Source organism: Hemicordylus capensis, chromosome 2 (genome assembly GCF_027244095.1).
Source record: "Hemicordylus capensis ecotype Gifberg chromosome 2, rHemCap1.1.pri, whole genome shotgun sequence".
Taxonomy (NCBI): Eukaryota; Metazoa; Chordata; class Lepidosauria; order Squamata; family Cordylidae; genus Hemicordylus; species Hemicordylus capensis.
This window is the reverse complement of record NC_069658.1, coordinates 189,505,299-189,530,865: the sequence shown is the minus strand read 5'-3', so window position 1 is coordinate 189,530,865 and position 25,567 is coordinate 189,505,299. Positions and strand designations below refer to the sequence as shown.

Genomic DNA, 25,567 nt, shown 5'->3' with positions numbered 1-25,567 from the left:
CCAAATATATTTCTACACATCAACATCAGCAAAAGGTATAACCTCCCTAAATGCTTGCCTGGAAGCAGTTGTTAATGAAACTGCCTCAAGGGTGTTTGGTCAGCACCCCCAGTTTGGACAAATTTGGGGAATTTAGCTCAAAAGGGGAGACAGTTTCAATCAGGCTTCATTTGTGCAAGTGTATGAATTCAAGAAAATCAGCTTGAGAGGTTTGAATTAAATCAAAAAGTTTATTAAAAAATAAAATCAGACTAAATTACTATGTGGCCCTAGTTTAAAGGCACTACAAATATGCTAAGAAACAGCCTATTGTAAGGCACATTTAGCTTAAAGTTCCAAATTATGTGTAAATTCCCAGGCAGGCTAGAGAGGTGCTTTAAGATAGAGGGGCAAGATTTCAGAAATAAGAGAAAGGGATAGGTTCAGCCCTGAAGAAGCCAGGCAAGAGGCTATATCACTGGTACTGGAGAGGAACACCAAGGTGGTCTGCTGGATTTTCTGGTTGCAGTTTGCTGGGGTACAGAGTGAGAGACAGAAGGGAACACTGAGATGTTTCTCAGTGGGAATCCCAGGTGTAAATACACAAGGAAGCACACTGGGTCATGGAATTAGGGATACTTATATTCCAAAACATGCCTTGAGGGCACTTGTCCTTTGTCCTACTCTGCTGAACAGGGGAGCCCAGACCACCTTTTTTTGAAATGCATTGTGTCTTAGACCTCTTTTGGTAGGAAGGTGTGAATTGCCTATGGCATTCAAGGGTGATGGTGAGGACAACTGGAGTGTGCAGGTGCGTTAAAAAGACTATCCTATGCTGAGATTGACTTTCCCAATAATTCTATCAACAGTTTCAATAGACACGCTTTCAAAGTTACATCACTTACTCATCGTCTGGTGACTACTCGGGGATGGGGCCCTCTCTGTTGATACTCTGAGACTCTGGAATGCACTCCCTGCTGAAATAAGAGCCTCCCCATCTCTGGCAACGTTTTAAAAGTCCCTAAAGACTAATTTGTTTTACCCAAGCATTTTAACTTGTCTGGTGTTACAAGGTTTTTGTTTTTGTTTTAAATTGTTGTTATGTTACTGTAAACCATCCAGAGACCTAAATTTGGGGCAGTGTACAAATTTAACAGACAAAGCCAGCTTTCATTCTACTATGTCTCCACAGCAGATATTGTGTGACAACACATTTTGAATTTTTCTCTTTCCTTTAAAAATGCTTGTGGGGACAGAATTGGCATTTGAACCTGAAACACAAGATTGTGTCCTGAATACAGGCACCAAATCTCTTTGGACCCCACCCCCTTCCATCCTAAAGTGGGAGGATGGATAGGGTAACAATGAAGGTAATGAGAGATTACCTTCAATTCTATCAATGCCAATTCTGTCCCCATATGCATTTTTAAAGGGGAGAGTTGTCATACAATATCTGTTTTGAAGAGAGTAGAATGTCTGTCTGACCAGGCAGAAAAAGATGAAGGTTCCTGGCAACTGACTGTCTAAGCGGGATGGTCAAGAGAAAGGAGGCCTACAACTGATCATCCACTACCAGAGAGCCAGATTGATCAACATTCTACAGTTCTATTTGTAAGAGTTATCAATGTGTGTCTCCTCTTTTCTCTCCTTTCCCATCCCAGAAAGGTAAATGTTACTGTAGATTAAGAAACCCTATATGGGAGAAATAATGCTTCTAAGTAAGTACCAGAAACATAACAAAAATGGGACAGAAAAGTAGCAGGGAAAATAGTAATTCACATTTATGGGACCTCCAACACAGACACAGACACCAAATTTCAAGGATTTATTTTTTTTTTAATTTTCTGCCACAGGCAGCAGCTCACATTGGGACAATATGTTTGTGCATGGCTGTCTCCCTTGTCTTGACTGGACAGCCTATAAATCCCCTCTCCAGGTCTCTTAGCAGACAAAAGCTACGTAGAAAGGCAATGGGTACAGAGTGCCTAGGGAAGTCTTGGCTGTGTATCAACATCACAAATCAACTCAAAAACCTGCTTGGAAGAGCAGCAACTGTCCCAAACTAGTAGCGAGTCAAAACATTCTTTTCTTTCTTTCTTTCTTTCGGCGGGGGGGGGGGGGGGAGATTGGGGGCAGGGAGAAGAGGAACCACTACTTCTCTACTCTTCAGCCCTCCTGCCAGGTCTCCATCTAGAAATGCATGAATATAAAAACAAAAATACTATACACAGGCAAGGCTAACAGACACTTGCACAGGGGCTAGGGCAAAGGCAGCTAGATTCTACTGGAGCGAGGAGGAGGGGCTCAGAGCCAAAACCCACACCAGTGCTTCCTATTTGGATAAAGAAAAATGAGAATACAAAAAATTATATATATATTTTTTAAAAGTGTGTGTTTCTCTGGTTCCATTGGCACTGAATCATGGTCTCTCCCAGCACTCAGAAAAGCACCTGCAGAGAAAGGAAAATGGGCATTAGGAAAGGCAAGACATGACAGGATTCTACAGCACTCTTCTTCAACTGAGCCAGAAATTCCAGCTAATGCTTACCTATAGGAAAAGACCTGGATCCCATTTCCCCACTTTCCTGCTAACTGTTTCAGTTTCCTGATCAAACCTTGGAAGGCGTTTTGGAGAAAAGCCTTTCTTGGGAACACAGAGAAGCTTCTAAACTAATGACAACAGTGGATGAAAGCCAATGCTTCCCAGAAGAGGACCAGAGCATGTTTTGTGATCCCATGGTCGGTGCCAGAGGTTGGCAGGGATGGGTAGTTCCTGACCCCCAGACTCACTACATGGTTCAACAGAGATCCAGCACCATCATATTGTTGTTCACTTATTCTTGAGTCAGACCAGGCCAGAGACAGCACACACAGTCTGCAATCTCTGTACCAATTGAGAGTATGCCTCCATGCCCCACTGAGAGTTCAGGAGAGAGGTGTGTGTCCCCCCACCCACCCATCCCCGCTTCGTATGCATTGCTCCCAAAACTTCATAGCTCCATTCCCTACCCAACAAGCTGAGGTCCTGCTAGGCCAAACAGACCCAAGGACCACAAGAAGCTGAAGCTGGCCCTGCTTGAACCGTCTTTCCCAATTCTAGGCTCCGAGTCAGCACCAGAAACACAAACTCACCAGCTCAGCGGTCAGTGCTTGTACGCAAATCTGTGGTCAGCGGGTCATGCTGGATCGTTTGGTGCAGCATGAGGGCAAGCAAGCCAGCCCGGCTGGTCATGGCCATCCGTACATTCCGCTCCTGCTCAAACAGCTCATCTAGCTTGTACCACTGCCAAAAAGCAAGGATGACACACAATGCACAGACCAGAATTGAACTCTCACTGCTGCAGCTGATCTGGCCAGCCTATTCTACATATGTGACAGGGTCACCGTAATCTCCCCAACCCAGCACGCCATGAGTCCCTGATCCATACCACGCGCACACGCTCCAGGTCCACCTCAGCCCGGCGCAGTTTCTCCCAGCAGTAGTGTCTATTGCATTTCCGCTTGGGCACACGGCAGAAGTCCCCAGTGAGCTCAAACACATCTTTTACCATGGGGCAGCCACACACCTCGTCCACTGACACCTGTGGGGGGGGGGCGGGATCAAAATAAAGCCTGAACTGGAAAAAGACAGGGTATACTCTAGCTAGGACAATTAACAAAGCATCAAGACAATTCAAGTTCTGCACAAAAAAATCAGACTTCTGCAACCCATATAAGTCACATAGATTCCCTTGTTCGTATTCTGGCATTGCTAGTCACAGGGACGAGGAAGGTGTTAAAAGTCTTTTCCTGATTTCTGGAAAGCTTATTCAACCTCACTGGCTTTATGAGATTTCACCAGGCATTTCCCACACAATTTCACAGCCATAAGGGCTAGAAACTTGCTTTTCTTTTAAAATGAAAGTCAATTCAACACTACATCCTATGCTTTTTCTGGGTTCTGATGATATTTTGCAACAATGCAGCCTTGCAGAAGCCTCGCAAGCTGCACACTATTCCGGACAGTGTCATTTTTCTCACAGTTCTGAACAGATAGCCTGTTCCAGTCCAGAACTGGAATAAAACCTCAACGGACCATAACCCCCTACCCTACCTTGGGGTCACGGGAATGCTCTGGGCACAGAACCTGCAAACGTTTGCAATAGGTCTTGCTTTGTGGGTTGTAGACATCACAAAAAAGGCGGGTCGCTCTGAAAAAAGAAAAAAACACATGCATGAACCAAGAGCTCTAGACTGGATAGTAGTAGTAGTAGTAGTAGTGGTGGTTTATTTCCGGTCACGAACCAGAAAAATACAGATACATAAAATGCATACAAACATTAAAAAGGAAAAGATGACACTCAACTCAGATTATGATGATAGCTATCTTCAGTAGATAGTAGTGTTCAACCATTCGTAACATGGTCTTACAAATTCTACTGGCAATCAGGCAGAACTTGGCAGCTATATAAGAAATCCTGTCATCGAGATCCGATAAGAGAGGATGTATATATAGAAATAATCAGAACAGCCCAGAAGATTTGATAAATATGGGGTAATATACACACTGTGAATGTCCCTTTAACAACAGACTGGATAAGTAGGAAGTGGACTTAAAATTAATTTTAAACTATGATATTAAGTTAGAAGAGGGCAGATTCAGGTTACATGAGGTTACACTCACCCTTAACCATAGCTGAACACATATCATGCTGCCTTAGAACAAGCCAGCCCATATGGGTCCCTTTCGCCCAGCATTCCAACTGGCAGCAGCTCTCCCTACGTTTCAGCAGAAAGCTTTCCCAGTGTTACTACCAGATTTGAACTGGAGATCCTAAGGAATGGATCATGAACCTTGTGCATGGAAAACATGCGCTCTACAATTGAACTGTGTCCCTTCTCAGGTTTGTGTGTGAAATCAATACAGTCTCTCTTCACAATAACTGAGGCAATCAGTTTCCTGTCCAAGGATAACAGTTGGGGGGAGGGCGGGGGTGGCAGCGAGAAGAAGCGGACATCTCCTCTCTCCTATACAGAAGGTCATACACATATTCTGAAGAGGAAGGGCCTCACTACTACTGCTTACCAGAATTATTCCACTTACTGCTGTGTCAAGTGGCCCAGAATCCATATAAGGGAATGGATGGGGTGGCTCAAAGCAGAAATCAGAAACCAGCATTGGGCCAAGCTCCTTAAGCAAGTTCTGAAACTTCTATTTTTGAAGGTTTTCAAGGTGAGATTAGGGCCCAGTTCTCACCGAGGCTGCCTGGACTGTACCACTGCAACCACAAATGGGGGAGTCCTATACAGGGCAGGTAATGAGGTATGGTGCAGCAATTGTGGATTGGCGGAGGTGGCTCCTTGTGCCTGTTGATAGCCTCCACCAGCCCAAAATCTCTGGCTGCTTCCACCTGCCCCCTTGCCCAGAGGCAGAATACCAACTGTTACCGTTCTTCTCCCCCTACTCCCACATTTTAAAAAAGCAGAGAAGAAAACAGAAGGAAATGTGGAAGACAGTAAAATGTGGGCTGGAGCAGAGAAAATGTTGAGGTGGTGATGGGGCATATGCATGCACTCCTGGGGTAAGAAGGAGTGCCGAGTTAGGGAGGAGAACCAGAGAGAGAGAGAGAGAGAGTGTGCGTGTGTGTGCGTGTGTAAATGAATGAGCAGAAAGCAGCACATTCTGTGTGCCTCCAGAGAAGGGGTGGAGAAGAAGTAGAAAGGCAAGGTGGTGGAGAGAAAAGAGCCTCGCCCTCTGCACGTGTTTGTGGGGGTGGGGAGAGGGAAAGAGCGATATACTGAGGGAAATAGGGGGCACTGTGGCACCTCAGGCGTTATGGGGAGGGGGCCTGGCCTGACCAAACAACTGAATGCTTCTTTATTAAAGTAAATAAATAAAATTGTTGTCCATAGAAGACTAACATGAGGGTTCTAGCCTATTTGGACTGGTTTGTTTTAACATTTATGCTTTCCTTCTCCCCTCTCCTCCTAAAATACATTAGGAAGAGGGGTGGTAAAGCAACAGATCCCAGGTTCAATCCCTGGCCCCTCTTTCAGGCCCTGAAGAGCCTGAAGGCTGCTCCATTTGCTGATTAAAAAGAAAGAAAATGGCAGTAGTGCAGGCGACGCCATCCAACCAATGCATTGATGCACTCCTTTCCTGAGCTGCACACAGAATCCCCAAATTGCTTTGGGAACAGAGATGCAGCTATGGATTCCCAGGTTGGTGGAAAGTAGATGAGCTAAGGGGATTGGGAACTCTAGGTTCCTTCACGACCGTTGGTCCCCCTCAGGATGACTGTGTAGCAAAAGAGGAGATTTTGAAGGACAGACAGCACCAGTGCAATGAACTTCCGAGGTCAGTAAAATGAGTACCCAGAATGTTGGGGGCAATATGCTAAAATCATTGTAAACCGCTTAGAGAGCTCCGGCTATAGAGCGGTATATAAATGTAAGTGCTATTGCTATTGCTAACTCTGGTGGACAGGACTACCTAAGCAGGTCCTGGCAGGCAAGAGCTCAGGGGCTCAGCGACGACTCACCCTTCAATGCGTGTTGGATACATGGACCCAAAGGACGTCTGGCTCTCGTACTGCAATGGGAGAGAGAAGGAAAGGAGGACAAATATAGCCATGGAGTCTCAGCAGGATATAAGCACTATCAACAGTATCAACTGAAGAAACAACATTCTCTCTCAGTTCTCCCTGCTTTTGACATAAGAGATCACATGCTTGGCTCCATCACCTTATTCTTCTTGCATCCTAGACCTTCCCCACATCAGCAGATGATCCACAGAGCCACAACCCCTAATCCTGTGAAATACTGTGAGCTGAAGAAATACTGAAGAAATACTGTGAGCTGAAGAAATTACAGTAATTCACATCATTGAAGTGCACACAATTAATTACCCAGTCATCCATTTACAACCTAGCCCTATGCATATTTACTTTGAAGTAAATCTCAGGGCTGAATGGGACTGATTTCTATGTAAACGTACATAGAACCAGGCTGTAATAGGACTGTTGGCATAACCTTGCATGACATTCCCAATGTTCATAAAAACCATGTGCACATAGTTAAGCAAGTGTGCACAAACCTGCAGTCCTACTTTCATAAGAACAGCCCTGCTGGATCAGGCCCAAGGCCCATCTAGTCCTGTTTCACACAGTGGCCCACCAGATGCTGCTGGAAGCCTAAAGGCAAGAGCTGAGGGCATGCCCTCTCTCCTGCTGTTACTCCTCTGCAACTGGTATTCAGAGGCACCCTGCCTTTGAAGCTGGAGGTGGCCCGTAGCCCTCAGACTAGTAGCCATTGATAGACCTTTCCTCCATGAAGTTATCCAAACCCCTCTTAAAGCCATCCAAACTAGTAGCCAACACCACATCTTGTACCAGAGAATTCCACAAGTTGATTATTTATTTATTATTTATTTATTTGATTTATATACTGCCCTTCCAAAATGGCTCAGGGCGGTTTACAATTAAAACAAACTTATAAAACAATGAAAAGCTAAAACAAATTAAAACAATAACACAGCAACTAACAATTTAAAAACATTTTAAAACAAAAATTAAACGTTGTCCCCAGAACCCAGCTCAAGAAGACACGTAGACTTAGTATGGAAAAAAAGGGCCACAACTTTGTTAACTATTACACAAGGCATGGCAGACTGGAACACCAGGTGATTAATCACCCTTAGAGAACAGTGCGGGCCAATAGAAGCAGGTCAGAACTCTGAAGTCCTACCCAGCACCCTACTGGGCGACACACCCTGGCTCGGGAATGGGCAGGTACACCCCACCCAATTCCTTCAAAGCCAACCCCACCTTCTGTAAGAGAGGATCTGGATACTTCTAGGCATTTGTCCACCCCGGACCGCATAGCCCAAAGGTTGGAGAAGTCCTGAAGCAGGGTTCATGGCAATCATTCTCCCTGTGCCACACAGGCTACAAAGGAGCGATTAACCAATCACCCCTTTTACATATCCAAGGGTGCTCATCGATGTTCTAACCCTCAAATTACCACCCCGCCCACACTGTTCCTGCCATTGTGGCCGACCTAACTCTAACTACGCACCCAGGACACAGAACGGAGTAGGCGAAAAAAACCCCAACAGTGGCCAATGCGTTGGGAGCAAAAAATTCCTACTCGGCCCCTTCAGGCAGCCAGTCGCTAGACCCGCTCTGTACCGGGGAGGGAGGGAGGGGAGAGCTCCTTCTCCTGTGACTGCCTGGCCCCAACTGAAGAGAGAATGGAGAACAGGGCGGGGATCAGTCGATCCTGGCCGAAACCCCGCCCCTTGACCAAAAGGGTCAAACGGACCCTTTTGCGTTGTGTGAAGAAGTACTTCCGTTTGTTGGACCTAAATTTCTTGGAAATCAATTTCATGGGATGACCCCTGGTTCTAGTGTATCTCTCTATCCACTTTCTCTGCTCTCTGCATGATTGTATAGACCTCTATCATGTCTCCCCACAGTTGTCTTTTTTCTAAACTAAAAAAGCCCCAGGTGTTGTAGCCTTGCATCATAAGGAAGGTGCTCTAGGCTAGGGATGTGCAAACTGGTTCGGGGTTTGGGTTTGAACCAACCCACCCCCCGCAGTTCACCGCCACAGCCTGTCCTGGGCTGATTTTCAGCCTGTTCGGGCCTGCAAAAATCGGCACGGCAGCCATTTTGGAGGCTGCCGCGCATGCTCAAATGGCCTCTATGAGGCCTGGCAAGGCCTAGGGCCTTGCAGGGACCATTTGAGCATGCAGCAACCATTTTGTTTTCAGCGGCCATTTAAAAAAAAAATTAAAACCAGCCAGCCAGTTCCGTGCACACCCCTACTCTAGGCCCCTGATCATCTTGGCTACCCTCTTCTGCACCTTTTCCAGTTCAACAACGTCCTTTTTTAAGATGTGGTGACCAGAATTGTGCGTAGTACTCCAGGTGTGGCTGCACCATAGTTTTGTATAAGGGCATTATAATATTAGCCGTTTTATTTTCAATCCCCTTCCTAATGATCCCTAGCATGGAATTGGCCTTTTTCACAGCTGCCGCACATTGAGTCGACACTTTCAACAAGTTGTCCACCATGACCCCAAGATCCCTCTCCTGGTCAGTCACCGACAGCTCAGATCCCATCAGGGTATACATGAAGTTGGGGGGTTTCATCTCAATGTGCATCACTTTACGCTCATATTCAAGATAGTGGTCAGACAGCTTCACAAAAATTTGAAGCAAAACGTGACTGTAATATCCAGCCCCACTAGCCCCCAGCATTCAGTACTTATATCATCTCTGAATAAAACAGCTGACTCTCTGGCTACTACGACTTATAACCACCAACAGACCTGTTTACATATTTATCCCTCACCTTGGAAAAGCCATTATGATAGCTGACATCATGACATCCTATGGCAACCAACTACAAAAAATGTTAACTGTGCATAATAAAAGCTAAGCTAGGCTATTATTTCAGCTACCAGGCTATAGTGGGCAGGGAGTTTCATTTCCAGATTCCTCTTATTCAGAAATGCATTCACTCAAATGGGGGCTGGGGGTGGGCAGATGTGAGGACTCAGAAAGAAATGAAGAATTTTCATTTTTTACTGCACCATACACACAGCCCTGGTTACAGGTACTCAGTAGTTATCTCTGTTATTACATCTATCATGGCCCAGTGATGAATCAGCAAGTTCTACCAATCCAGCAGGGGGAAGACATGCAGCTAAGGCCTGCTCCCCTCACTGTGGAGTTATCCAACATCTTGACATCTTTTATCCTTATTCTGATATACACATTACATTTAAAATCTCATTTTTCTTCCATCACGGAATCCATCACTGAACTGATCGCCATAGGAATTTGTGATGTCAGTTATTCACACTCAGAACCAGGCACGCTTCAAGAAGAGAGAAGTCAGTGGCTGAAAATAAACATCTTGCCCAAGACTACTTGGGAAGCATGAATTCAGATATCGGCATCTCAAATCCAACATGATGTCTGTGCAGCAGAGAGATGAGAGGCAGCATACCTTGGCATAGCACCGTTCCATGTGGCGCAGAGCAACTTTAGGGTTGATGGGGTGGCCGCAGGAAACACAGAATATCTGCAAGTCTGTATCATCGCTGTCTCCTTCACTGGTCTGGGGGCAGAAGAGAAAGCAGGCAGGCACAGGTCAGTTAGCAGCCTGATCATTAGACCACATCTCTTCTCACACCAACCGGACAGGGTAGGGCCTACACAACTGGTGTCCCACCAAGTCAAATGCAGCCCACCAACCTGCCAGGTGCTAGACAATCCTCCAGTTTATGCCATCCCAGGAAAGTAGCAAATAATAGGAAGGGCATCAAGGCCCAGGAAAGCAGGGTGAATCACATTGGACAGGGCTAGTAGAGCGCTTCTCTGCACATGCTAAACTGTGCGAGTTTCCCTTTCCACCCCTCTAACCCAGGTGTCAACTGCTGTCCTGTCAGTCACACTTCCCAAGGGTCCTACCCACTGTTTGCCCCCATCTCAGTGAGGGAGGAGGGCTTAAGCAGTTCAGCCTCCTCACCTCAACAGAGCAATTTCAAACACAGTACAGTATGGGCTTGTGGAAAATCCCACCCATAGCTCACAATGCAAAAGTGTCCAGCACAAGGAGCAGGAGGGAAGGAAGAAACAAGTCCAGCAAGAGGACACAGCCTGATTGTTGAGATGGAAGTTCACAGGAACCATATTGGTAACAGGGCCAAACTAATCTAAATCAAAGGAATGTGTGGCCAGTTACTTGCCCTCTCATACCTTGAGAACAATCCCAGTATAACCTGTTGTGGCTTTAATGCAGTGCAGTATGCTTTCTGTTTTCATCTGTATGTGCCATGATTAGTAACAGAAAAATCATGACTACCTTCATCACAGCTGAACTCCCAACAAGGATTAGAACAGTAGCCTTTGGTACCAACTGAATCAGCAGAGGATTCCAATCAGAGTATTGTGTGGCAAAAATGAATGGACTAGCAGAAAAGGCTATCCCCTCGAGCCACTTTGTCAAATCGCTCTGACAATCAAGACGCCATTTTGGCAATGAAGCAAATCACAGGCATGGCGTACTCATGACAAGGAGATTGTGGTGACTAAGTGGTAGACTTGTCACTTAATCTGAGGATGCACTCATGCTATCAAGTTCACAAACAAGGCTCGGGAAATGCACTCGTCTACTCATCAGTGATAAGTGCAAAATGAAGGCATGCCCCCCTCTGTTCCCTACCTTGCAGCCTCAATACTCATGCTATCATGGGGGGGGGCACTCCTCCTCTGCTTGCTTTGAGGAATCCAAGCCACAAGAGAGGAAAGCAGAGGGAAAAGCGAGACTGCCTCCGCAACTGGACTCTGCCTATGGAGAGAGCCCAATTGCAACACTTCTGAACTGCTTTTCTCTATCGTGTTTAGCTGCCACGGAGGAAAGCAGGTCAGATGCACTTGCCTTGGTGATTGGGCTCTCCTTGTAGGCAGAGCCCAATTACGGAGGCAGCCCCAACCCCTCTCTGATTTTCTCCACTGCAGCTTAAACCCAGGCCATGGAAGAAAGCAGAGTGGGGGAGATGCTGCCTCCGCAACTGGGCTCTGCCTACAGAGAGCCCAGTCAACAAGGCAAGTGCATCGGACCTGCTTTCCTCCACGGCAGCTTAACTTGACATAGAAAAGAAGTTTGGAGGAGCTTGCCTTGGCAACTGAGCTCTCCCCATAGATAGAGCCCTGTCACTGAGGCAGCCCCTCTCTCCCTCTAATTTCCTCCATGACTGCATGTATCCTTACTTTAAAAAAAAAAAAATTCACCCTTCACCAACAACAAAAACACCAGATTGGAGGACTGCAACATGATTGATTCAAAGTGTGTGTGTGTGTGTGTGTGTGTGTGTGTGTGTGTGTGTGTGTGTGTGTTTTACGGCAGACTCACTGAAATAATAGTACAGAAATTACAGTGCAATCTTATGCATGTCTACTCAGAAATGTGTCTCATTGAATTAAATGGAATGTTTTACCTGGGAGTAAGCCTCATTTATGCAATGTGGCAGGCTAGTGTAGCTTCTTCCCAACAGCACACATGTACCAAAATGGCTTGAGGAACCATCTGACCAGTAAGTCAACATGCCCCGACACCTGTCCATAAAGATCCGAATTTACATCTAAATGTACACACTAAAATGGCATGTATACAGTTAGACTTGAAAAGGGTTCAAGTCTAGTCCTCTCAACTTGGCCTCCTCTCTAGAAAACAAGGAAGTCACTTTCCCCAAGAGGACTCAGGAGTCATGGCTGCCAGCCCCTTCCTCCCCAGTTCCTCCAAGCACCTCTTCATCTTCCTTGATGGCTTGTTGCTTGGCCCGGACAATGATAGCCTCCAACTCATGGAATTTGCGCTCCATTTCCTGCAGCTTGAGGCGGGCCTGCTGCTGCTCCCGCCGTATCCTCTCCAGCAACTTCTTGCCATGCTCTTCCGCCACACATGGGCTTTGCTGCCACTGCTGAATTCGCTGTGGGAGGATCTCATAAATGCGGCTGAGGAAAAGAAGAGTGTGGGCAAATTGGTACCAGCCAACACACTGGTAAGCGAGAGCACCAAATGACAGGTAGCAGGTTAAAGACTTGTTAAAGCACATCTATGGAATTCATTGTTGCAAGATGTTGCAATGCCTTTAAGTGGCTCTAAGAGCTTTATCTGTCCTAAAAGATGAAGAAACCTTAAACTACCATATTTACTCGAATAGAAGGCAACTTTGAATGTAAGAAAATGCCCAAAATATAGAGGTTAATGCAGGTAGGTAAATACAGGTACAAGATAGAGGCTATACCTGTGTTTACCAAAAGAAATGGGACTCTGAATTCAAGACGATGCCCCTATATTTAACTGGAAAGAACTGGGGGGGAACCTCATCTTGGACTCGGGTAAATATGGTACTCCCCTCCCGCCAAGAGTTGCTGCTTGCAAAGTTTGAGTAGGGAAAGGTGGTCTGGAGGCCCCATATGCAGAGCCCAGAACAGCTACTACATTATGACAATCATCCTCAGAAGTGACCTTGAAGTTACATCATGATGATTCCTTCTGTACACTAGAGATGTAAAGCTGAGAGAAAGCAAGTGTCCAAGGCACATCCGTGTTTCCTAGGTCCAAAACCAGCACGTTCTCCACCACAGCACACTGGCTTTACAGAGCATACCCTGTTATTTACACTCACAGCCAGACCATGCTGGAAAAGATTCAAGAAGGCAAAGCCAACAGGAAAAGAAATGGAAAACAGAGGTGAGATGGAACTCAGAAGGTTGGCCCTTACTTTGCTGCCAGCTTCATGCCACATTCATCAGAGCAGTACTTGGAATTGGCTCGGGCAGCTTGAATGCAGCCAGGGCCAAGGCACTGATGTAAAGAAGAAGGATCTTTGGCATCCACCCGCTCAGCATGCTTTGACCTGTCGCGGTGCTTCTGCTTCTGTTTGTGACGCTTATATTTCTCCTCCTTCTGCAGAGAAAGAGAAAAACAGATAAGGATAAGTTCTGTTTAAACCCCTAATGCAGTGGTACTCAAACTGGGAACCTCCACAATTTGCTGAACTACAGCTCCCATCATCCCCAGCCACAATAAATTGTAGCTGAGGCTGATGGGAGTTGTAGTTCAGCAACGTCTGGAGGCTCCCAGTTTGGGAACCACTGCCCGAATGCATCCTGTGTGAACAAGGGCTGTGATTTTTACCAAAGATATTCCACAGGTAAGCAAGCCCACGCAGAGCTGTATTTCCTCTCCATTCTGTATTAACCCTAGGAGGACCACCTGCCCACAGAACACAGACTATTTTTCCTCAGACAATAGCTTTCAGGCAACAGTGAATGACCAAGCATACATTGCCCTGATTCTTTCCACTTCCACACAGATTTTATATACATATATCTATTTATTTATATTTACACACACACACACACCCCAGAAGAAAAAAGGGAGAATGACGCAGACTAAAGCTGGAGAAACCAGCATGGTGTTGTGAACAGATTGTCAGACAACAACTGTGGCCCAGTTCACACAATTGTTCAAATCTAGCTTTAATGTGGGTTACCGACATTAGTGTGATTGTGTGAACCAACACCAAGGTGGTTTATGGCCTGAGATGAATCTGAGATTCCTGCCTTGGCATGGGTTCACACAATCATGATAACATCACTAACCTACAATAAACCTAGAATTGAATGATTGTGTGGACCAGGCCTTTGGAGACTTGAGTTCAAATCAACCACAAAACTCACTGGATGACCTTGGGGCAGTCTCCTATATTACAGGGTTGGTGTGAGGATGAAAATGGAAAGAAGAGACTATGCATTCTACCCTAAATTCTTTGATAGGAGGATAAAATATAAATGTAATTTTAAAAAGGGAGAAGGAATTAGCTCGGGCAGCCTGGATATAAAATATAAATGTAATAAAATAAAATACAGCAAACGCTGAAATGAGTTATCAGACTGGTTACTTACCAAGGAGAACTTTTGTGTGTTGGCGGGGCAGGGCGGGGGGGGGGGGCGGAGTTAGATGAGATTCATTTTTAGAGCACTGTTTCTCAACGTTTTTGGAATCATGGACCTTTCCTGGACCAGCATTTAGTAAAAGCGATCAGCAATTAGTAAAGTCATTTCGAGGAAGCGAAATGACCGTTATCCAGCAGCAAGGGCTGCCTGCCTAGAAATGAGCTCTGGAGAGCTCTCAGCAGTGGCAGTCCCCGCCATCCCAAAGTTGTTGCTCTTTGGTGTGTTGGGGGGAGGGGGAGGGTAAATTCCTCACGGACCAGTACTCAATGCCTCGCAGATCGGCACTGGTCCATGGACCAGCAGTTGAGAAACACTGATTTAGAGGATATTTTCCTTCTACAAAGCTTATTGTTCACACATTATAACCACAATGCAGCAACACTTTTATATACACCACTTTGTATCACCATGCAACGTATGGTAGGGCACATTTTTAAAAAATGCTTGTTTAATAAATATATTTTAATATATCTATTTGGCGATAACCAGATTCATTCCCTCAATCTACAACCCAGTGGCTGTTGCTGGTACTGTATCTCCTTTATGACTTTTTTTTTTTTAAAAGACACTTTTAAAAAAGTTTGCGGCTACTCGGGAACGAGCCTTCTCTGTTGCTGCCCCTGGACTTTGGAATGTGCTCCCTGTTGAAATAAGAGCCTCCCCATCTCTGGCAACTTTTTAAAAGGCACTGAAGACACAGTTATTCATCCAGGCTTTTAATTAGATTTATGGTTTTAATTTTTAATATTGGTTTTAAATTATTTTAATTTTTTAAATTGATTTAATGTTTTAAATTATTTTAATTGTAAACCATCCAGAGACGCAAGATTGGGGCAGTATAAAAATATGTTAGATAGGAAGACAGACAGACAGACAGTGAACCCCTTTGGGACACAGAACTATTATCCCTGCCCAATTTCACCGAAAACTGCTTTGTGAACTATTTGGTGAAAAGCAGTATAAACACAATATGCTTAAATAGATTTATTTATTTATTTTTGTAAGTGTCACATTGCCATTTTCTTTTTCCTATGTTTGGGCAATTGCTCGATATCAGAACCAGTGTTTGCGAGAATCCTCTTTCCCCCTTCTATAGTTTTGTTGTGTGAGCTTCCAGACACACCTGGCTGATTGTTCCTGGAAATGAAATGCTGGACAAGACAGACCTCAATCTGCTCTAGGAAGGCACTTTGCATTATCAGTTTACTTGCATTATCAGTTTACTTACTATTCTGTCCTTCCATCAAGGAGCAAAGAGTGGTATGCACAGTTCTTCTTGCCCTCATCTCCACAACCACCCACTGACTTTACTTGCAAGTGCCTTTTGTCATGTTGTGTCCCCAAGAAATAACTGAAGCTGGCCACTAAAAGCCCCAAAACTAGCCACCTTCACTGAACTGATTTGACACCTCCTGCCTCAGATCACGGCATCCTGCAATTCTAGGATCCTACCTTTTTCTCTGACTTCTTCTCCCTCCGTTTGACATGCTTCACCTTCACAGCACGTTTCCGCAACACGGGATCCAGGAAAGGCGCATCATCGGTGTCGCTGAGCCATGGCTACGAAGAGAAAAATAGGGACATGAAAGATGGAAGCCACTGAACCTGAATGTGAGAAAGGGATCTTGGGGCCACCTGGCTCTCAGTACAGCTTGGCTTAAGGATGTTAGAAGAGCACTTGATCTAGATCTAGACTCAGGGTAATTGCTACAGCAAGAACCCCTATCCACCCAGACTAATAACTGTGAGTTCTCTCTGCAGTACTTTCTCAGAAACAGGTGGATAGCAGGACCCGTTTAGTACCAAGTCCTTGCCACCTTTGGGACAAGGCACTTAAGAACCAATCACAGCAAAGAGCAGAGAGAAACACCAATTTTGCTTCTGTTTCCCAAAGGAAAAACTGTACATATTCTGAATTTCCACAGCTTTGTTTAGGAGCTGAGTACCACTTTGACAATAGAGCACCAAGTCAAGCTCCATCCCCTAGAACAGCCTGTTGCAAAGTCCCATTGTCAGAGATGCTCTCATTCACACTCCACTTTTCCTCCTGGGATTGAGAGCTGGGGTGAGGGCAGGGAGGTGCCAGCTGCTGATCCTTAAATCTTCAGCTTAACCACATCATGTAATCTGATGCAGAATTTGGCACCCTGAAGATCTTGGCTTCCTTTCCTTTTTCTTTCAAGGAAGGTTTCTAGTCCTTATGATTGTGGAGTTCAGCATAGAAACCTACAAGCCATATCTAGTACAGGATATGGGCCGACTCAAGTTTGATCCTTCCCCTTTGGAGGCCACCACAACACAATTTTGCATGGTGGTTCTCCGTGTGGCAAAAGTGCAATACTTGCATTGATCTTATTCCATGAGTCAGCCCAAATACACAGTTATTCTCCGACACAAGGGATGCTGCCCCACAAAAGCACTTGCATCCTCCTCATAGAGGAGAGGACATTTGAACCAGCTGATGTAATTAGAAGTAAAATGGGCAGAGCTTCCAGTCATCAAGAAATGCATCTCCAGTTTCCTATCTCATAAGAACTACATTCCACAGCATGAATTGTCATTCATTTCTGCCATCCTAATCCTTGCTGAAAGAGTACGCAATCTTTAAAATAACTTCATTTTTGTCCCTGTACAGCTGATATGTTTGTGAACATTCCGTGATGTCACAGCTGTATAGCCTGTTGCTAGGCAGACACTTTCAGACAGACATGCAACAGTCACCTTTTGGCCTGTGTGGCAATAATTTCATGCAGTTCACACAGGCAAAAGCAGACTGTCCTAACGCTTGTCTGCAAGTCTCTGCCTAGCAACTAGTTGAGTAGCAGTGATATCACAGAATGCTCACACATTTTAACAGCTCAATAGAAACGTGACAGCAGTAGAATGTTGCTAATGAGTGCAGCTTCTACAAGGTAAGTGAAAGTTCAATTTGTATGGGAGAAAAAGCTCCATTCAGGGAAACCTGTGTGCTGTTAGAGAGGATTAAAAACACAGGTGATGCTGGGCAAGCAGAGAGGCTAAAGGCTGGATATCAGCACGTGAAGAGAGGGCCCACAAGCAGAGTGGCAGAAGTGGGGATAGAGAAAACAGGTGACTTGGAAACAAAGCCTTGAGGGAAGAGAGGTGTGAAGGAGACAGAGGCCTGAGGGAAAATAGGATGAAAATAAAAAGACAAGTGAACCGGGGGGGGGGGGGGGGCGACAACAACCCTGAAGATAAAGTTGACAAGAGAATAGTAGAGAAAGGACAAGCAGGATTGAGGGATTTAATCATGAGAAGTATCTACAAACCAGATGTTTGGTGATATTTCTTGTGTACTTGATCTGAATAATTTCAGAGTATAGAATTTGTGGTTATGTGGTGGGAGAGAATGAGAATATATACTTGGCACTAAAACAGAGTTCCCTATCCCAGCATTAACTGTGCCAACTTGATCTAGGACTCCCAAAGGAATGGGTCCAACTCAGATCTCACCAGGTTCTGATCATCGAAGGCCCCTGAACAAAGTTCCTGATACAAATCGGGGTCTATGTGAAGATCATCATCCGACAGAGGTTCAGGTGTGGCGGCCGATTCTAGCTGTTCCTTTAGCATCTGTAGGTCATCCTCCCGCCCCCGTAACATCTATTGAGCATTTGGGAAAGCAGTGGGAAAAGGGAAGCAGAGAGAGAGAGAGAAAAAGAGAGGAAGTGGGAAAGAAAAGAGAGGGGAAAGCATTAAAGAAGCCATCTTTCTGGCTTCAAAAGCACAAGACATTGAAACAGCAAACATGATCCCTCTCCTCCTAGGCACAGCAGTGGTAAACAGCAAAGCCAGGGCTTGCTGAATATCAAGCAGTAAAGCGCAGGAAGCAGAGAGGAACCCCAGAATCCCAATACAGTTCATATCTTTGAAAAATTAGGAGAAACGTCAGTTTAAAAGAAGCAGGGCCAGTCACCCAGCAAACCCTGCAACTGACATACATTCAGCTTGGCTTTCAGATACTCAGTCTTCTCAGCTCCAGCCTATTAAAGGTCAGGCTGGATCTACACATGCAGCAGAACAAGGTGGGAATGAGGCAATAGAATGGACTGCACCACTTCAAACAGCAGATGAGAGATATCATTTTTGAATGCTCCCCTATTCTGGGGAAATGGAGGAACCCAACTCCCTGGAAGCAGAAAACTAACAAAATGAAGAGTGGACCAGGTCAGACTCTCCCAGCAAGGAGGTTTTTTGTTATTGTTTTATGTTTCAAAATGGCACACCCACCTGCCCTCTGAAGTGGTACAGTCTACTCAGCCACCTTAGGTTATCATTCTACTGCATGCATCAAGCAGGCCTCATTCTCCTCTGCTATCTAGGGAAAAAACCCAGGAGTCCCAGCTTAACACTCAGCTAGTTTCAAACCTAAGCCTTTATTTAAAGTTTTAAAAAAGAAAAAGAAAAAGTGGAGGGAAAAAGGAAACTTACCGAAGCTGGAAAATATTTATAGGACTCCTAGGAAGAAAAGAACGGGAAAAAAGAAAAAAAAAATCACGTGTGAGCTACACACAAATCAATGGCTTTAATTAGAGGTGGCTGTCCCCTGGGATAGAGCAGCCAAAGAAGTGCCCCGCAGAGAAAACATGCAATAATCTCTGGGCAGCAAGGGCCCATTGGAATACTCACCCGAGCCCGAACCTGGCACTGCCTCAGGCGGCACTTCTGGCGGATTTTGTTGGGGCCCCCAAATTTCTTCATGTCACGGCAGAAATCACACTGCCCACAATCCTCTGTGCGCCGGCAGGCCTCACATTCACCACACATCCGCGCTGAGCGCTTGATCTGCTGCAGGTAGGGATGTGACGGAAAGTGGGGAGCAAGGAGGGAGGAGAATGTGAGTCACCCGGGTCCCTCTGGCCTAATCCTGACCTCCACTTCAGTTCCTCAGTACAGCAGATACATTAATAAATGGATCTTTCATCTATTGGGTTTTGGGTATCTTAAATATGGAGAGAAAATGGCAAACACCAGCCCCTAGCTACTTTACAGATTGAAACCAACATCTTGAACAGAGCACGAAAGACCATAGGAAAAGCCAATTAAAATGTAATAGTGTACTTCTGTGAAGTCACCCTCTCTGGGAGATCAGCTGCCTCAATCGGGTTCTTTATAAAGCTTTCCACAAGTAACACAATCGATTCAGCAATGGATCTCTCCATCTACAACTAGATTAACCATTGGAAGAACTGTTTCCTCATTACTTGTTTCTATCCAACGGTCTCCCTGAATAACTATATATAATCCTTGCAGATCCCCTAGAACAGGGGCAGACAACCTTGGATCTCCAGCTGTAGCTGAACTACCATCATCCCCAGCCCCAATAAACTGCAGCTGGGGATGATCGAATTGAAGCTCAGCAACACCTGGAGAGCCAAGGTTGCCTACTCCTGCCCTAGAAGATACTATCGCCTGGGTATCAGACCTCTGGAAAGATGGGATTCTCAAGGTGTGAACAAGCTATCAAGCATGTCTCTCTCTGCGCTCTCACCATGCAAATGTTGCACGGAAGCCATGGCCAAGAGGCTGCTTTTCAATGACCACAGAGACCGCCCACAGGATATAAAGAACAGGGCAACCGTAAGCTCCTGGACAGTGGTTAAATTCTGTTCGAGATAAACTTTGTGATGGGAAGGTGGCAGGTGGCATGCCAGGGTCACAGCCCAGTGGTAGAGCATCTGCTTTGCATGCAGAAGGTCCCTGGCATCTCCTGTAAATTGGAATTAGGGTAGCAGGGCTGAGAAGCTCTCTGCACCTGAAATCCTGGACAGCTGCTGCCAGCCAAAGTAGATAGTACTGAGAATGATGGGCCAACAATCTGAGTGGGCAGCCAACAGTTTCATGTGTTCATAGGTCAAACCTATCATTTTTAAGTCCTGAGAGTAGCTTAACACAAAAACCAATAGAAACAAATCAGAAGTATTATCAATACCATATACCACACCACCACAAAATAATAGAACTAGAGATTACACAGCAACATGTGCATACACACATGCAGAAATAAGATTTTAATGGAACTTCAAAAAAGGCACAGATCTCGTAGGCTCGCTCAGAGGAGATACACAAGGTTGAGGCTCTTTCTGCAAAATAATCATTTTGCTTCCTGCACTGGTGCAGTCTGCAACAGAATCCCATTACTAGTTCCCAATACTTGGATTGGTGGGGAGGTGTCATACAGGAAAAAACACCATGGACCCCACTCCACCAGTGTTCCCGCTAACAGGGATTCCCAGATGTTGTTGATTACAACTCCCAGAATCCCTAGTTGCAATGGCTTTTGCTTGGGGATTCTGGGAGTTGTAGTCAACATCATCTGGGAATCCCTGTTAGAGGGAACACTGTACTCCACATGCCTTGTCTCTAGTGGCAAGATAGGCTGGAGCCTCCTTCTGCAGATTCCTTCCCTACTTTACTCTACAGTCTCTGTGGCCCACTGCTCTCAAGGGCAACCTCATGTAGAACACAATAATCCAGCCTAGAAATTAAGCCAGCTCCAATGGGACAATGTTCAGATGGAACTGCAAAGGTGTCTTAACATCTATCTATCTATCTATCATATTTAACATATTTTATACCACCCAAAACTTAGGCGTCTGGGCAGTTTACAACAAAATAAAAACATAAAAAGTAAAACAGTAGTTAAAACAAAAAACAAAACATTTAAAATGTTACAACAATTTTAATTTTTTTAAATAATATTTTAAAACAGCATTAAAACCATTAAATCAATATTTAATTAAAAGCCTGGGTGAACAGATGCATCTTTAAAGACTTTTAAAAAGTTGTCAGAGATGGGGAGGCTCTTATTTCAGTAGGGAGCGCATTCCAAAGCCTCATGAGGAAAAGTTCTCGTGGTCATGGATGCAGTAGGGATATATGGCAACAGGATACATAGTAATGCACTTATGACCTGCTCCAGTCTACCAAACATACTTTCATTTCCCAGAGCCACATATAGTCACTTATGACTACTGTAAGTGTTCCTTTCCCACATACTTATCACCCAAGAAACTGGGGGCATCAACATTATCATCATCTGAGGCAACGTAAGAGTCCTGCTGGGTCCACCCAATCCAGCATTTTGTTTGAACAAATAGCCAGCCAGATGCCTCTAAGTAGTTCACATCTAGGGCATGAAAGAGAGTCTTCTACTGTTTGGATGTGGTTATGTATCCTAAAGTTTTAACTGCTTAGGTGGTGATGAATACCAAGAGTGCAAGCAATTTAGGAATATACAGAGGAAGCTGCCTTATATAGAGTTAGACCATTGGTCTATCTAGCTCAGTCTTGTCTACACTGAATGGCAGCAACTCTCCAAGGTTACAGGCAGGAGTCTCTCCCCACCCTACCTGGAGATGTCAAGGAGTGAACCTGAGACATTCTGCATGATGCTCTTCCACTGAGCTATGGTTCCATCTCTTACAGTGCTTACATGTAGTCTCCCATCCGAATGCAAACCTTGCTTATTAAAGGGGACAATTCGTGCTTGCTACCATGAAGCAAGTTCAGGTAATCGTGGGAAAACACTAATGCTCCATGTATCCACGACCCTTTGACTATGAAATGCTGGTAGTAAATAATCAAGCGTATGAGTATCTGTTCAGCTACACTGTATTTTGTATGTTCTCCATTGCAATATCCATTGGAACACCCAAAGCCAGCTCATCTATCGAGGAGATGGAATATGTGCCTCAAGAGTTATGCCTGGAAGCAAGTGTTCCGTGCCCAGTTGGCAGGCCCACTGCTTTCTCCATCACACTGCTACCACACCTCAATTTTGACAAGGGGGGGTGGGAAGTAAAGAGAAGAGGAGTGGGAAAGCCTGACAACTAGGATGCACTCTTCAAGCACTCCCAATTCTATAGGAGTCAGTGCGAGTTCTAGTTTATAAGATGGTGTCAGTTAAAACTTCACAAATGCCAATCTGACCTACACTGCACACAAATCCTGTGGCTAGATAATCTCAGCTTGAATAAAGGATGCAGTCAAAGGACAGCAGAAAGAAGAAGAAAGTACTGTGTTTGGAAGACAAGGCGTAATGAGAGAAGGTTGAAGAAGACAGGTGATCTCTTGTGGGGAGGCACAGATTTGATTTGCAACAAAATAGATTTTAGTTCGTTATGTGTTCCACTTGGGTGAGAAAAACAAGGAATCTAAAGCTTCTATTACAGCAAAATACCAAACGAAGGAAAGGCTTGGTCTCCTCATGCAACAGGGAACCTGCTGCAGCCCTCTGCTATGCTATAATTATATTTTCACTTTCATAATGCCCCATCAAGCTCAAGCACAGACTCACTAAAGAGGCAGAAACTGGGCAAGGTATTTTTACCTGTGTACTATATCAAAGAGTCAGAATATGGTAGTTGAGACTAGGCAGTTGCCCCACAGTTCTGAAGGATGGTTTGAACCTAACGGCTCAGCTTCCATATCAACATTCTGGAATTGGAATGTCATGCCGTGTCCTAACGGACAATTTCTGCCATCTGTCAGTGCTAACCTTTGAGCTGCGACTCTGTTCCATTGCCAATTCCTGGGCCTTCGCACGCATTTCATCCTTTTCGGAACATTCCCGCTCACCCTCACGGTCCTTCTCCTTGGACTTTTTGTGCCTGTACCGAATCTCAAGTGTAGGGTCTCTCTCTGCAACACAGATAGAGAAGTTAAGAGTAGTCTCAAGACAAGCCCTAGAGAGTGGCCTAAAGATGACACCTGATGTGCTTCTGTCTCTGAAGCTAAGCAAGCCTGAGTCCTAATTCAATGGAATCCCTACATATGCCATGCTGATTCGCTTGGGAAAAGATGATAATTCTAAGTATATATATAACTCCATGAATGCCCAGATATGGAATGACAGGGGAAGCGAGGGCCCCACTAGAAGTGTATCAGCAGGCAACTAGTATACAGCCCAGCTTGCCTGTTAATTATAACAACAACTACGCAATAGCTTAGTATCATGTACTTATTCAACAGTTATCTTAATATGGAATGATTACTCTTAAAATGAAAAATCTGAATTAAGAGTCAATTAATTAAGAGGTTATACAAACTCAAAAAATCACAAAAGCCCCACCTCCTTTATACTTGCTTCTCTATTATTGACTGTGTAGCAGTTTTTGCCACTATATATTAAGGCAGCAGCCAAAAATGTAGAGTTCTGTTTTGTAAATAAATCGCAGGACTTCTGAATTCTGGACTGCCATCTGAAGGCCCAAATTTATGAGGTCTGCCTCCAATCCCAATACCATCCAATTCTTAAACTCACCTCGGCACTGCATGCAATACCACTCCCGAATGGCCTTTGCCATCTTCTCAGTAATGTTAATGCAGTGGCCATGGAACCACTCATTGCAATGATCACAACCTCTGAGGAGAGAGAGAGGAGGGGAAAGGGAGGAAGTATTCCCTAGATGAGCTTCTTATGCAGAAATATATTAATATACACTCCCCCATTTACCTGCTTCTCCTAGAGAAAACACAAATCCCTCTGATGCATATCCCATGTGCTCCCTCCAACCTTTAACCCATAGCAGTTTCACAAGATCCAGGACTACATCTTACAGAAGCCACCCAAAACAAGATGACTTTGGTAGATTATTGTAACCACCTAGACCCCACCCCACACCCCCACAGTGCACAGACAAACTGCTATATTCTTCACTCACATCATAAAACAGTTGATATCCGGCTTGCGGCAGATGCAATACACAGGAGCATTCTCTCCATTCTCCGATTTGGACTCTTCACCCAGAACAGCGAGATCAGGATCCGAGAATTCATCCTGGATAGCAAACAAAAAGAGAAGTGCAATTGTGGCAAGTGGGGTGGTGGAGAGGGGGATTAACGGTAACGGGGGAAGGAGGAGAGGACTCTTCACTGCATACCACAAGGTAAAGTGCAAAGCTAAGGACACCCAAGTCCAAAAAGGAGCAGGGGATCTCCAAGAACTCCGGCAAAAGAAGAACTGGGAAAGATTTCTTTCTACCCAGTGATCTAGAAGAGCTGAGCTGATCGTACAGTGCTAGTTTGACCAATTGTCTGACTCTTACAAGGCAATTTGAAATTCCACTTTCTTGTTAAACCGAAATGAGGACCGAAGAAGTTCTTGGTCACTAAACCTACACTACACTAAAGCAGAAACTAAGCATAGCACTCAGAAGCCCAAGCTCCCACAAGCTACCCTAATTCCCATATTCCTTCCACCTGCGATGTCTCCAACCAGACTCTCCTCGTCTCCCTTTTCCATTCCCAGAGATGGGAGCGGAGCTCGGGGATCGCACGGCCGCCACCTCCCCTTTCCCCTCACCATGATCTTTCTGTATATGTCAGCCAGTTCCCTTGTTCACTAACAAAACAAGGGGCCTCACGATAGGAAGTCAAAAGCTTCTTCCCCTCCTCCGCCCCGCCATTTCAGCTTCCGCTTCCGCTGTCACTTTAACAAAGAGAGAAATAACATCCGTGTTTCTAAGTGTCCTTTGCCCTTTGTAAAGATGGCTGACTCTTGTATGACTGTGCCGATGCGTGCTGACGGCGTGACGAACAGGGGCGGTTCCTTATAGTCTCTATCTGCCAGGAATAAAAATGCCCGCGATCATTTCAAGAGGTCCGTATTGTCGCGCTTTACAAGATGTTGTCATCATAGATGCTGGCACCAACAAATCTGTGTTAATCGAACTCTCTAAAGATAAAGTGGCTGGCAAAGAAAATATAATCAAATGAGGAGAGAAGAGCTGGTCTTGTGGTAGCTAGCATGACTTGTCCCCATAGCTAAGCAGGGTCTGCCCTGGTTGCATCTGAATGGGAGACTTGATGTGTGAGCACTGCAAGATATTCCCCTCAGGGGATGGAGCCACTCTGGGAAGAGCAGAAGGTTTCAAGTTCCCTCCCCGGCTTCGGGAGAGATTCCTGCCTGCAACTTTGGAGAAGCCGCTGCCAGTCTGTGAAGACAATACTGAGCTAGGTAGACCGACTCAGGATAGGGCAGTTTCCTATGTTCCTATGACTGTATAAGGACAAATATGGAAGATGGATCGCACACACCAGCTCTTCAA

The 25,567-nt window shown here is 45.1% G+C and overlaps 1 protein-coding gene across 4 annotated transcripts; it reads right to left on the bottom strand.

The window, feature by feature from the left end:
- Nucleotides 1-1,789: 1,789 nt before the first annotated feature.
- Nucleotides 1,790-25,121, bottom strand: CXXC1 (CXXC finger protein 1). Of its 4 annotated transcripts, none has more exons than XM_053303120.1 (16): nucleotides 24,823-25,121; nucleotides 24,182-24,297; nucleotides 23,782-23,882; nucleotides 23,017-23,159; nucleotides 19,146-19,301; nucleotides 18,948-18,974; nucleotides 17,970-18,119; nucleotides 15,948-16,055; nucleotides 13,259-13,443; nucleotides 12,278-12,485; nucleotides 9,976-10,086; nucleotides 6,501-6,550; nucleotides 4,073-4,169; nucleotides 3,408-3,560; nucleotides 3,112-3,262; nucleotides 1,790-2,429 (listed from the first exon to the last, which is right to left on the bottom strand). In XM_053303120.1, exons 1-15 carry the CDS (start codon nucleotides 24,823-24,825, stop codon nucleotides 3,116-3,118), a joined length of 1,755 nt encoding a protein of 584 aa, XP_053159095.1. In that variant the 5' UTR covers nucleotides 24,826-25,121; the 3' UTR covers nucleotides 1,790-2,429; nucleotides 3,112-3,115. The 4 variants fall into 4 exon arrangements, with proteins under 4 accessions (XP_053159095.1, XP_053159094.1, XP_053159096.1 ...); XM_053303119.1 differs by having other exon boundaries at nucleotides 19,146-19,304; nucleotides 24,823-25,112; XM_053303121.1 differs by lacking the exon at nucleotides 18,948-18,974 and having other exon boundaries at nucleotides 19,146-19,304; nucleotides 24,823-25,107.
- Between the last annotated feature and the right edge of the window lie 446 nt (nucleotides 25,122-25,567).

Bases quoted from the DNA above. Each gene is read 5' to 3' on its own strand.
- CXXC1 (XM_053303119.1), bottom strand. The intron at 13,444-15,947 runs GTAGGATCCTAG...CTTTCTCTGCAG, and splicing joins AGAAGAAGTCAGAGAAAAAG to AAGGAGGAGAAATATAAGCG. The intron at 6,551-9,975 runs GTATGCTGCCTC...CTCCCATTGCAG, and splicing joins TGGAACGGTGCTATGCCAAG to TACGAGAGCCAGACGTCCTT.